Source organism: Castor canadensis, chromosome 4 (assembly GCF_047511655.1).
Source record: "Castor canadensis chromosome 4, mCasCan1.hap1v2, whole genome shotgun sequence".
Classification (NCBI taxonomy): domain Eukaryota; kingdom Metazoa; phylum Chordata; class Mammalia; order Rodentia; family Castoridae; genus Castor; species Castor canadensis.
Window position 1 is genome coordinate 106,673,784 of NC_133389.1, and position 13,467 is coordinate 106,687,250.

Genomic DNA, 13,467 nt, shown 5'->3' on the forward strand with positions numbered 1-13,467 from the left:
GGAAGAGAGGATATCAAAGAAAAGAGAGATGGTGAGAAAGTGGTAGACTCAACAAAGTGAAGGTCCTACAGTGCTGGAACAACTGTGGAACCAGAGTATGAGAGAGAATGCACTGCAGCAATAGGAGGAACAGGCAGACAAGGAGTTGTTTTTTATTACTTACTTACAATGCACCAAGCTGGAATGGGCCACCTCAGTAATTCTGAGGCTAATACATTCCTATCACCACAATTACTTTAGCAAACCTGGTTCCCTTAGCTTCTGCCTCATCAGGCAGAACTAATGATTGAGTTTGTAGGCACAAGCCACCAGAGCCTGGCTTTTTTTTTCCTGTGGTATTACGGCTTGAACTCAGGGACTACACCTTGAGCCACTCCACCAGCCCTTTTTTGTGAAGGGTTTTTCAGAATAGGGTCTAGTGGACTATTTCCTCTGGCTGGTTTCAAACCTCGATCCTCCTGATCTCTGCCTCCTAAGTAGCTAGAATTATAGGCAAGAACCACCAGCGACCTTGTGTGCCTGGGTATTTTTCAAAAATAGGAAGCACAAGCTATCCAAAGCGAACACCAAATTTAAGGTGAAAGTCACCAAATGACCAGAAAAGTATTTCTTGCATTATATCCCACATTGAGCTGTGAATAATGATAATTTTAAGCTATTTCATTATCTTCCAGAAGATATTTCTTCTGCTGGAGGCATGGCTCAAGCAGTAGAGCACCTGCCTAGTGAGTGCAAAGCCCTGAGTTCAAATTCATACCATTATAAAAAAAGTACCATCATTACATCTTTTTTATGTAATCCAAATAACTAAGATTATAGGTATGAACCTCAGGTGCCTGGCATTCCTTCTCTTTTTGTAATTTTTAATATGGTTCATGTATTATTTTCAATCAAGAAATGTATTTCTTGATTTTTATATGTATTTTTTTAGCATGCATTAATAGTACAAGGGTTTCATTGCAATAATTCCACAGATGCATTCCCTTAACCCCTTTCCTCTCTCCCTTTTTTTTCAAACAGTACTTGGTGGGTTCATTGTTATTTTGTGTGTGTGTGTGTGTGTGTGTGTGCACGTGTGTGTGTGTAATGTACTTTGATCCTCTTCACTGCCTCTTACTTGGTTTTTTGTTTACTTGTTTTTTGTTTGAGATAGGGTCCCAGGATATAGCCCAGGCTGGCCTTGAACTTGCTATGTAGCTCAAGTTGGCTTTGAATTTGAAATCTTCCTGATTTCTTCTTTTCCAGGGAAAAGAGAAAGAAGAAAAAAAAAACCTCACTATTTATCATTCAACATATTTGCATATTTTAAATTTTTTCTCCCTTATGAAAACAGTGTCTCTTTGCTATCTTTTTTATTTTTTTCTTTTTTGGGGTTTGAACTCAGGGTCTGACATTTACTAGAGATATTTTTTAACACTACTGTACCCATAGGTACTGTAACAGAGTCAGTTACACAAAAGATCCTCAATTAAATGAAGGAAAGAATTAGAGCTGGGTGCTAGTGGTTCACACCTGTAATCCTAGCTACTTAGGAGGTAGAAATTAAGAGGAGTTTGTGCCAATTTATAGTTCAATCACAGTAAACTAAAATTTAGTAAACTAAATTTAGGTCAAATTTCTATTTCTTCTATATTGGACTTAGAAATTTAAAAATTTTCATTATATTTGTTCATTAGAATAGGCAATTTAAGAAAATTTTTTGTTTGTTTGATTTGGGTTTTTTTGAGACAGAATCTTGCCATGAAGCCCATGTTGACCTTGAACTTGTGATCCTCTTGCCTCTGCCTCCTAAGTACTGGGATTACAGGTGTGTACCACCATACCTGGTTTAAGAAAAATGTTCATAGCCAGGCACCAGTGGCTCACACCTGTTATCCTTTTTTTTTTTTTTTTGTCAGTACTGGGGTTTGAACTCAAGGCCTATACCTTGAGCCATTCCACTAGCCCTTTTTGTGAAGGATTTTTTTGAGATATGGTCTCAAGAACTGTTGGTCCTCGGCTTGCTTCAAACCATGATCCTCCTGATCTCTGCCTCCCGGGATTATAGGCGTGAGTCACCTGCGCCTGACCACTCCTGCTATCCTAACTACTCAGGAACAGAGATGAGGAGGATCCCAGTTCAAAGCCGGCCCTGGGCAATTAGTTCCTGAGACCCTATCTTGGAAAAAAAAACCACCACAAAGAAGGGCTGGCGGAGTGGTTCAAATGGCAAGAGTGCCTGTTTAGCAAGCATAAGGCTCTGAGTTCAAGCCCTAGTGCTGCCAAAAAACAATTTTCCTCTTAATCCAGTGATCCAAAAAAGATTGGAGCCATGGTCTGGTGATATGGCTCAGTTATAGATTAAGTGCCTATCTGATGAGTTCAAAACCTGGTATTACCAAAAGAAAAGATTGAAGCCAGGCATGCACTATATCCCAACACGTGGGAGGCTGGGCAGGAGGGATCATGAGTTTAAGACCAGCTCATGCTACACAAGGGGACCCTGTCTCAAACAATGAAAAAAAAAAAGAAGATTGAGTGATTGAGTGTTTAGTCCTCCCCAGGAGTTGCCCTGGTGATGAATTCAAACTGGATTCATTTTCTTAAGTTTGTGATTATGTAGTTTTCTCCAGGAGGCCTGAGGCATAACAATGAGTCACTTTGTTTTTGGCTTTTCAAGGTTGTCAGTATAGATTATTTTTGTAGCCCTTGAGCTTCTAAAAGATTTTGGTTTTCTCCATAGGCAATGGGTTTCTACCATATATTTGTAAGGTTCTTTTAGAAACAGAAGCTTGTATTCCAATTCCAAATAAAACAAAAGTTATAAAAAAATGTGCCTTTAACTTGGAATCAAACTTTGGTGCTGCCAGCAATAATTTATGGTGCATATCAAAAATCCTGTTTAATGGGCATTCCCTAGAAATTATTCTTTTTCTTTTTTTTTGCAGTACTGGGGTTTGAACTCAGGGTCTACACCTTGAGCCACTCCACCAGCCCTTTTTTCCTGGTGGGTTTTTTGTTTGTTTGTTTTTTGTATATAAAGTAGGATTTATTAGAGAGAAAAGAAAGGCTACAGCTAGAGGAGTACAGCAGAGCCCAGAAATGGGTAACTCCAGATGGGTCTTTTTGAAATAGGGTCTCGCATGCAAATTATTTGCTTGGGCTGGCTTTGAACCTTGATCCTCCTGATGTCTGCCTCCCAAGTAGCTAGGATTACAAGCATGAGCTGTCAGCACCTGGCTAACATTAAATTTTTGTTGTTACTGGTTTTTGATGGGGCTGGGGTTTGAACTCACAGCTTCACACTTGCAAACCAGGCACTCTACCACTTGAGCCACACTTTCAGTCTATTTTTCTCTGGTTATTTTTGGAGATAGAGTCTCACTAACTATTGGCCTGGGCTGCCCTTGAATCTTGATCCTCCTAATTTCAGTTTAGATTACAGACATGAGCTGCAGGTGTCCAGCTAACATTAAAGTTTTGATGATTTGTTGCAGTCTCTTTATTTATTTGTTTGTTTATTTATTTTTGAGACAGTTTCTTGATATGTAGCCCACGTTATGCGCCGGTGTCAAAGGTGTTGCAGGCCAGGGTCGAGGGTCCTTGCCTTCACAGGCCAGAGAACTGGCTTGTAAGGCAGCTGAGTGATGGGCCAAAGCCGGTGTATAAAGTAGGATTTATTAGAGAGAAAGGAAAGGCTACAGCTAAGAGCAGTACAGCAGAGCCCAGAAACTGGTAGCTCACTGCTCAGGTGAAGGCTGGGGTTTTTATGGACGTTCTAACTCTGGGTTAAGTGGGTTTTTCTCATTGGCCATGGATTCGAGGGCTTTCTCAGGGGAACTGGTTTGGTTTGCACCTTTATTGGGAGAGGGGAACAATCTTGAGAGCATTTTGCTCATCAGTGCTATGGCAGATCTATCAGACCCTGTATCTTTCTTTAGGATGCAGAAATGCAGTTTATAACTCCCTCTCAGGAAGCAGGAATTCAGGCCTCTAACTCCTCAGGATGCAGGAATGATATTGCTCTCCATGGGGGACGGGATACCCACTCATCTGCCTTAGGTCTCCAGACCCAACACCCAGGCTGATGTCAAACTCAAAATCCTCTTGCCTCAGCATCCTGAGTGCTGGGATTACAGGCGTGACCTATCATACCTAACTTATTTTTAATGTGAGCTCAATGGACAGAATGAAACTCCATGTCTAGATGAAGCTTTTGGCCTTAAGCTCCACTTAGTTAATAGTTAATGCAACTTGATGATATTATGAATTAGGTGTGAATGTAAGAATAGCAAATTTCATGCTAGTCATAAGGTGCACTAATAGCTGAGTATATTTATTGTATATAATGGGATAAATTAATCTTAAAATTTTTTTTTGGCTGTATTGGGGCCTCATGCTTGCTAGGCAGGTGCTCTAGCACTTGAGTCATAATACCAGCCCTAATCTTAAAAAGTTGTTTTTTTTTTAAAAGGTTAGATCAAAAAGAATTAACCTAGATGGTAACACCCACGCACAGGAAGTCAATGTGGTCAATGCCCTGTATAGCTATCCTTATCTCAACCAGCAAAAACCCTTGTTCCTTCCTATTATTGCTTATACTCTCTCTACAACAAAATTAGAAATAAGGGCAAAATAGTTTCTGCTGGGTATTGGGGGGGAGGAGAGGGAGGGGGCGGAGTGGGTGGTAAGGGAGGGGGTGGGGGCAGGGGGGAGAAATGAACCAAGCCTTATATGCACATATGAATAATAAAAGAAAAATGAAAAAAAAAAGAAACCTGAATAAAAGCAATGCAAGAGAAAATTTTAATTAGCTTTCAAATATACCAATGTTTAAATGCAAAAAGGAGTTTTATTCATAGACATATACATGCTTTTGAAAATTGATAATGAATATGCAAATTATTGCATCTTTCAGCCCTTTTCTGTATTATTTACCCAAAATAAAATGAAAATATCTTTAAAAAAAAAAAGTTGTTTTTTTTTAGGACACAGTAGGGTTTACTGGAGAAAGGCATTGATACCCTCATGTTCTGCTCACTCTAAATGAGACAAAACTGACATTCCTCCATTCTCGCCTATGGAAAAAGGAAGGAGAGGGGAGTGGGCCCAAACATTTGAGACCTAGAGCTAGGAAAAGGACATGTCTTCAAGAGCCATCCAGTGGTTCTCAAACCCAGTGCTCCCTGACTCAGAGACATCTTCTGAAGATCAAGCAGTTCACTCTACACAGCTAGCTAGACCAAGGGTTTGGGAGTCTAGCTCATCACTGCAGATGGGTTCAAGGACATCAGGAGTGGAGGAGAAAGGGGGAAAGTTTCTATTTTCTTCTGGGAACTGAGCTCAGTCTCTGAGTTGTCAGACTTCTGTGCTACTCTTGGACAGGGATGTGGAGGGTAAGGGAACAGTCTCCACCTGCCCTTTAAAAAGTTTTAAATTCATTACTCATTGAAAAGTCCATCTGGTGCGGGTGCCTGTAATCTTAGCTACTCAGGAGGCAGAGATCGGGAAGATTGTGTTTCAAAGACAGACTAGGCAAACAGTTTGTGAGACCCTATCTGAGAAAACCCATCACAAAAAAGGGCTGGTACCATGTCTCAACGAAAAAAAAAAGAAATTATTCTTCTAGCAAATTTGAACAGTAAAACAAATTATTATGAACTATGTTCACCCTGCAGTGCAACAGATCTCTCTGTTGTTCTCTCTGGTGGTTTTTGGGGGAGGAAAGGGGTGTTGGCTAGACATTGAACTCAGGGCCTGAGTACGCTAAGCAAGTGCCCTACCACTTGAACAGTAAATGAGCAGTAGAGTTCAAAATAAATAAAGAGGAAAAAAATACAAAATAAATAAAGAGGAAAGCCTTATTCTGTTTTATGGAGACTTTGTACCTTTGATCACCATCTCCCCATTTCCACAACCCCTCAGTCACAGGTGACCACCACTCTCTGTGCCTCTGTTCAGTTTACATTCCTATATAAGATTTTCCATATTTTTTACGACTGAATAATATTCCATTGTGCCTAGATACCACATTTTTGATCCATTCATTAGTTGATGGGTACTTAGGTTGTTTCCATTTCTTGGTTACTGTGACTTCTGCTGCAATAAACAAGACAGTACATGTCTCATTGCCATATTTACTTCAGATTCTTTGGATTTATACCCAGCAGTATGAATACTGGATTACATGGTAGTTAAATTTTTTAATTTTTTGAGGAACCTCCATACTATTGTCTACAATAGCTGTAGTAATTTACAGAGAATTCCATTTTCTCTACATTCTCATCAGCCAACACTTGTTATCTTCATCGTTTTGATGATACAGGTGTGACAGGTATGAGGTGATATCTCATTTTGGGCTTTTAATTTTGATGTACTCCCACTTGTCCAGTTTTGTTTTTGTTGCCTGCCTTTTGAGATTGAGCCCTAAATAAATCATTCCCTATATCAATGTTCTGTAGCTTAAATCCCTGTTTTAACAAGTTTTACAGTTTCAAGGATTACATTCAAGCCTTTAATCCATTTTGAGTGGTTTTGCATAATACTACACAATTTTTAAATGACCTTACAAGGTTCAAGAGTTAACTCTCGTGAAAGGTCTACTGCCATAGCACCTTATGCAAGGGAGAGCTCACTGACCGTTGATGGATGAATAGTAGCCTAGGAGTTGCACATGACTGTATTAATGCTTTCTGTTGTACTCTTTAATCTTTGTGTTGCTTATTTGTTTGGTTCGGATTTTTTCGTAGGCACTGGGATTCAAACTCAGGGCTTTGTACTTGCTAGGCGGGTGCTCTACCACTTGAGCCACACTTCCAGCCCTATATTGCTGGAAATACTTCATTTTACCACTATTATGAAGAACAAATGCAATTGTGCACATATAGCAACTTGTGCTCAATAAAAAGCAGTTAAGAAAGCAACATTATAGCCAGGTGCTGTGGCTCAAGTCTGTAATCCTAGCTATTCAGGAGGCAGAGATCAGGAGGACTGAGGTTCAACACCAGATCAGGAAAATACTTCAAGAGACTCTATCTCAAAAATATCCAACACAAAAAAGTGCTGGTGGAGTGGCTCAAGTGGTAAAGTGCTTGCCTAGCAAGCGTGAGGCCCTGAGTTCAAACTACAGTAATTGCCTAAAAAAATTTAAAAAAAAGAGAGAGAAAGCAATGTTAGAATCCTGAAATAGTATGTTTAGATATATTTAGACCATAAATTGGGATAATAGATATTTATTGGGTGGACAAAGCTAAGAATCATTGGATAGGAATAAGTATTAGGACCACTGGGGACAAGTAGGTGTTATTTATAGATACATAACTCTAGGCCTGATAATTGCTAGTTAGTGTGTGGCTAAAGTCAGGAGTGGGGAGTCAGACATGGTGGCAAATGCCTGTAATTCCAGCACTTGGGAGTCCAAGGCAGCAGCATCTTAAATCCAGCCTGGTTACATAGCAAGATCCTGTCTCAAAAAACAAAAGAAAAAAAACAAAAAAAAAAAAGACAGGAATAGGGAAGCCAGAAAGGAATATTGGATTGAGGCTGAAGGTTCTTCATTTTAAAATGAACTCTAGAATCACCAAAAATAAGTAAATAAATTAAGTAAAAAAAGAAGATGTTCTGGGGAAAGAAGAGATAAAGATTTGAGGGGCCAGGCATGGCGATGCATAACTGTAATCCCAGCTACTTGGGGAGTAGAAGATGGGGTGGATTGAAGTTCAAGACCAGCCCAGGAGAGTGGGGGGGGAAAGTTAGCGTCAACCAACAAACTAGGTATGGTGGAATGTACCTACAATCCAAGCAACTCAGAGGCATAAGGGTGGTGTTGATAGGAGGATCAAGGTCCAAGACCAGCCCCAGGCAAAATCAAGAGCCTATCTGAAAAATTAATTACAGCAAAAAAAGGGTTAGGGGGAGGGGGCAGGGCTCAAGTGGTAGAATACCTGCTCAGCAAATTCAAGGCCCTGAGCTCAAACCCCAGCAGTGCCAAAAATAAAGGAAGAAAGAAAGAAAGAAAGGATTAGGATAGGCAAAGAAGGAATGCTAACTAGTTGAATAAATGGATAAATTAAAAATACTAGCAAATTAATTTGAATTATTTTACGGAATGACAGGCACCTGACTTTACAGTAGTTATCTTTTACCAGTGTGTGTGTGGGGGGGCACATGTTTCACAATCCCCACTGGACGCCAAAAGTTGCAGACAGGACTGAACCCTAGAGTGCTTTCTGTTATACTTACATACCTACATTAAAGTTTAAATTATAAATTAGGTAACATAATTCATTGACAACTATTAATAAACTAGAACACCAGCAATATATCGTAATAACAGTTAAGTGAATGTGTTTGGTAGATCCTGCTCATAAAATATCTTCCTGTGCTGTATTCAGCTTTCTTGTCCACCACAGAGAGCTAGAATTGTAGATGGGACTGGGGGTGAGAGCAGCTTTGTTACAAAGTGAGCAGACTGCAGAAGGGGCTGGGCAGGGAAAGAGATTTGTTTTGATTCTGTAATCTCTTGGCACTTTAGATCAGATTGAGAAAATGCCAAAGAGCAAAGAGGGGCACTCATTGAGATTACAGTTGGAACTAATTCCTCTTAGGCAGTGGAGCTGCCACTGCAAACACCTGTGACTAAAACAGTAATAAATTAGTGAGTACTCACTTTAATACATCTATAGTAAGGAGGCAGCAGCATTTCAATCTCTTTGGGAGGAATGTGTGTCATGGGAGAGTAGCTGAGAAGAATTTCATTTTAAAAGGTATGATTTTAAATCTTAACTCTTTCTCTTTTGTAGACAGGGTCTTGCTGTGTAGCCCAGGATAGCCTTTAAGTCTCTATCCTCCTGCCTCAGTCACTAGAGTGCTAGGATTTACAGGTGTGTGACTTTTGAAAAAGGGAATGTTCTAAATTCAAGGAATCTTCAAAGACATAGAAAAGCTAGAGATTCTGGGCTGGACATGGTGGCTCATGTCTGGAATTCTAGCTACTTGGTAGGCAGAGATCAGGGGGATGGAGGCAATAATTTAGGGAGTCCCCTATCTCAACAATGAAGCTGGATGTGGTGAGTCACTCTTGTTATCTCACAGTTTTGCAGGAGGCGGAGGATCTCTGTCAGAGGCCAATCTGGGCAAAAAAAACCTTGAGACCCTATCTGAAAACTAAAGCAAAAAGGTTGGAAATATGGCTCAAGTAGAAGAGCACCTGTAAGAAAGCTCAAGTCCATGAGTTCAAACCCCAGTACCACCAAAAAAAAAAAAAAGCCCAAACAAAAATCAGGGAGATTCTGGCAGTGTTCAGGACCTGACAGAATAAGGCAAGGTTGGAGAAGGGTGAGCATTGGCCCAATCATGATGGATCCATATTTTATTAGTTTGCAGTACTGGGGTTTGAATTCAGGGCCTCATGGTTGGTAGGCAGGCACTCTACCACATGGAGCCACTTCCCCAATCCTTTTTTGTAAAGGGTTTTTTGAGGTAGGGTCTTATGAACTATTTGCCTGGCAGGCTTTGAACTGCAATCCTCCTGATCTCTGCCTCCTGAGTAGCTAGGATTACAGGTGTGAGCCACCTGTGTGCTGGCCAGACATTTCTTAAATGCCTGTAACACAAACAAGAGGAAAAGGCCTGGGCTTCTAGCATTAGTAGTTGTATTGCGTGGTTGTGAGAGCTCAAAAGCCTGGGCCTGGAACCTGGGATGCCAGAGTGGAAAATCCTGTTGCCACAAGTCCTTTTGTACCCTTTTAGTTGATACAGTCCTGCTAGCTGTGGAGAACGCTTAGAAGGTATATGAAATGTGCATGGCGGAAGCAATATAATAGTAATAATAATAATGATGAGAAATAACTTTATTAGGGATTTACTGTAGTTTCTCCAAGTGTTAAGCCCTGGCCGACTCCCATCGCAGGAACACCCAGGGTCTAATAGAAGAATGCAAATCCCTGAGGGCAACTATCAACCTAAAGAATCACAAGGTCAAAGGGTGTGCCCCGAAATCTGCACTTTAATAGGCTTTTCTTACGTACTGCTTAGCGCTTGAGAACCACTGGCCGCCCCAATCTTTTCTTACTGTACTCCACCTGACAGAGATACTAGTATTGGCTCTATTTCATGGGGGGTGGGTCGCCTGGAATCAAGGGAACTTGGACAAACTTAAGATGTGGCTCTTCGCCTTAACTTTGAGCAGCCCATGGGGTGGGCTTGTAGGGTGGTGGTGGGGCACTGCCGGGCATGCTTAAGGCGCAGGGCTGGAACCCCAGCACCTCTACAACGACAAAACCCCACGAGCGATTATCAACCTTTCCTAAGTGGTGGGTTAATACCTGGAGGCACCCTGGACTTGGAGTGTGAAAACAGGCCGAAGGCCGGCTAACTCCAGCGTGGTAACCGTCAAGTCCCCGGCCCCAGGCAAAGCCCCCCGCCCCCCACCTGAAGGTGACCTGGGGGGGGAGGGTGGGGCGCAGGGCCGACGGGAGGCCGCCATCGACGCCTGCGGCGCGCCGCGCCTGTTGGATTGGCTCGAGCCTCTCCCGCCAGGCCTGCCCGACTCCCGCGCGCCGCCGGGCCCGCCCCCGCCGCCATCTTGGTCCAGGAGGCCGCGGGCCGCACGCGTGAGTAAACAGCTGGGGCGCGGAAAGTCGGGCCGCGGCGGCGTCCGGGTGCCGCGGGGTGGCGGCGGCGGTGCGAACCCCGTCCTGCCGGCCCTACGCTGAGCGGGGGGGTGGTGACCACCGGGCCTCGGGAGTGGGCCGGGGACCCCGCACCCCGACACCGCCACCTCCTCTGCCCCCTCGCGGCGAGACGCCGCCCCCCGCCGGTCTCCTCCCTCCGTTGAAAGCTGCCCGGGAACGCGGTGGCGGGAGCGGACGGACGGACGGCCGGCCGGCGCGGCGTGGGCCCGGGGCGTTGGCGGCGCGCTCGCTGAGCCGCGCTCGAGGCCCGCGCGAGGACGCGGCGGCGCCGGGGTGCAGGTACGGGGCCCCTTCCCTCGGTCACCCGGCTTTCTCTTCCGGCCCGGGCCTCAGGGTGGCCGACATGACGACCGCAGGTCGGAGCCCCCTCGCGCCGCTCTTGGAGACTTTGGACGACGCCTCCGCCTCCCCTGGGGCGCAGATCGACGCTTACCTGACCCTGACCAGGTGAGGCGATCGCGGCGTGGGTGGGTGGGTGGGTGGGGGACCCGGCGCCCCAGCGGTTCGGGGCGACTGAGGTCGCCATGCAGGTGCCGCAGGCGCGGACCAGCCCGCTCCGTGGGTCCCGAAAGCCAGAGTTTTTCTAAAAGGAAAAGTTCCAGCTGGAAGCTGTTGGGTGGGAGGAGTTCTCAGTATCCACTTTGCGCGAGGAATCCGGAAAACGGCAACGCACACTTAGTGATCTTGATAGGACTGGGTTTTAGTTTCATTGGAACTTGCCTCGAAAGGGATCGCCTAAAGTCTTGGTTCAAGGGTTTTACAGAAAGTGTGTGAGTTTGTGGCTGGGATTAAGCATTCCTGTGCCTTTTCCACCTACTGAACTGTCAGTGTTTTGAGTACGCAGTGGAGTGAAGAAATTGATTCTAGTGCGAGTTACCACTTGCACATTACACTTAGTATCCCGTGTACCCTTAAGTATCTTGAGGGCTGGCTGAACTCCTTTTCAAGGTTGAAGGTAATCTTTAGAAAGGTTATACAGGTATTTTAGGCAGTGAATACGGTACTTTTTTGGTTTCTGCCTTTTGCCTAAGTTTGTGTTCTATTTTCAAGTCGTATGACTGGAGAAGACGGAAAAGAAGTCATTACAGAAATTGAGAACAATCTTCCTCGGCTGTGCAGAGTTTTAAAGGTCTGTATGTGTGTTTTGTAAACGTGGATGTTACACTCACCCGACTGACTCAAAAACTTTGAATCTAAACTAACAGGAATAATACTGGCTGGATTATTGCTCCTTTTATGGATTACTTAGTTTATCAGATGCTCTTCGGTTGCCTTCTCCCAGTTCTCCATAGCCCCTTGCATTGCCTGTTTGGCACGGTGGTGGAGAGTCAAAGCCCAGGACCTCCTGCGTGCCAAGCAGATAGGTTCCCCACCGCCAAGGCACACGTCCTTGTCGAGTTTACCCCACAGTTGAAGAAGTTGGTTTAATTTACCTAAAGTCACTCATGGACACTTGAATCCAAAGGCTGTGTTTTATCTTTAGAGCAGTGACCTGATTACTGAAACTTTTCCTTTTGGAAGACTGATTCTCAAATGGTAACTGTCTTTGGTCTACTGTCTAGATAACAGTTACGTTTTTAATCTTCACTCATCCTCAGTTTTTGCCAATTATGCCTGGTTAGAAAATGGTTCCAATTACCATTTTTGCAAATTGAGTCATGTTCTTCTTGCTTGACTATGTGGTGGCTTCATGACCTTCACTATCACTCAACTTTTAAAGATTCTTGTTAAAATGAACAGTGAAAAAGTTGAACTAAATCAAGTCCCGTTGGAATTCTTTATTTTTATGACCCTGTTTTTGTGCTTTTAAAGAAGTTTTCTTTCATTCTTTGTACATTTTAGCCTGGATTCTGGCTCAATTTTCAAAGCATTTGAGGTACTGTTTACTCTTACACATCGCTGAAACAGTCATCATTTTTTTTCACATAATCAGGAGGTGGTGTCATGGTAGTTACTTAATAGTATTATAAATATTAGTGACTTTTTTTTTTTAACCCCCTCTTTTGGTTGTGCTGGGGTTTGAACTCAGGGCCTCAAGGTTTGCTAGGCAGACACGCTACCAGTTGGGCCACTCCACCAACTTTTTTTTTTTTTTTTTGTGGTGTTGGAGATTGAACACAGAACTTTATGCATGCTAGTCAAGTATTCTGCCACTGAGTTACACACCCAGACTACCTGATTTATGGTTTGTTGTTTCTGTTTTTTTTTTGGTGGGACTGGAGTATCGCTCTACCTCTTGAGACACATCTCCAGTCCAGTGACATTTATTTAGGGTTTCTTCATTATATTCCACATAACTTTTTTCTTTTTGTGGCACAGGGATTGAATCGGGCCTCCCACATGCTAGGTGAACACTAGCTCTTGGGCCCTGCCCTCAGCCCTTTTGTTTGTGTATTTTGTTTCTGAGATAGGGTCTAACTTTGCTAGGGGCTGCTGTAGAACTTGAGATCCTTCTGTGTCTGCCTCCCAAGTAGCTGGGATTATAGGTGTGAACCATGACATCTGGCTATATGCTGAATGTGAGCAGTATATTTGATGTGAAGACATGTGCTTTTGGATACTTGATATTTGAGAGCGTCCAGAATCAGGAATCCTATTGCATGCATTTCGAATGAAGTTACACTGCTTGGTCACCTGTGGTTCCCAACTATGGGGAGAGGCGTAAGGTAGAAGGATCTGTCCAGAGTGTGGCCCTGGGCAAAAGCTTGAGACTACCTAAAAAAAAAAAAAAAAAAAAAAAAAAATAGAGCTGCTGTGGGTGTGGCTGAAGTGGTAGAGCACTCCAGATTTTGAG

General features: G+C 43.3%; 1 protein-coding gene and 1 non-coding gene across 4 annotated transcripts in view; one reads left to right on the forward strand and one right to left on the reverse strand.

Moving 5' to 3' along the window:
• Window positions 1–166: 166 nt before the first annotated feature.
• On the reverse strand, window positions 167–298 carry LOC141422898 (small nucleolar RNA SNORA66). The gene has a single exon (XR_012447600.1). It is a non-coding gene; the product is annotated as a small nucleolar RNA SNORA66 (small nucleolar RNA).
• Window positions 299–10,547: 10,249 nt separating this feature from the next.
• Rif1 (replication timing regulatory factor 1) overlaps window positions 10,548–13,467 on the forward strand; it is a 54,139-nt gene continuing 51,219 nt past the window's right edge. For 2 of the 3 annotated variants that reach the window (XM_074070732.1, XM_074070734.1), the window contains exons 1-2: window positions 10,906–11,120; window positions 11,724–11,802. In XM_074070732.1, the coding sequence (XP_073926833.1) occupies window positions 11,017–11,120; window positions 11,724–11,802 (183 nt within the window). In that variant the 5' untranslated portion in view covers window positions 10,906–11,016. Of the gene's footprint in view, window positions 10,593–10,905; window positions 11,121–11,723; window positions 11,803–13,467 lie in introns of those variants that run through there. The other variant, XM_074070733.1, reaches the window with a different exon arrangement.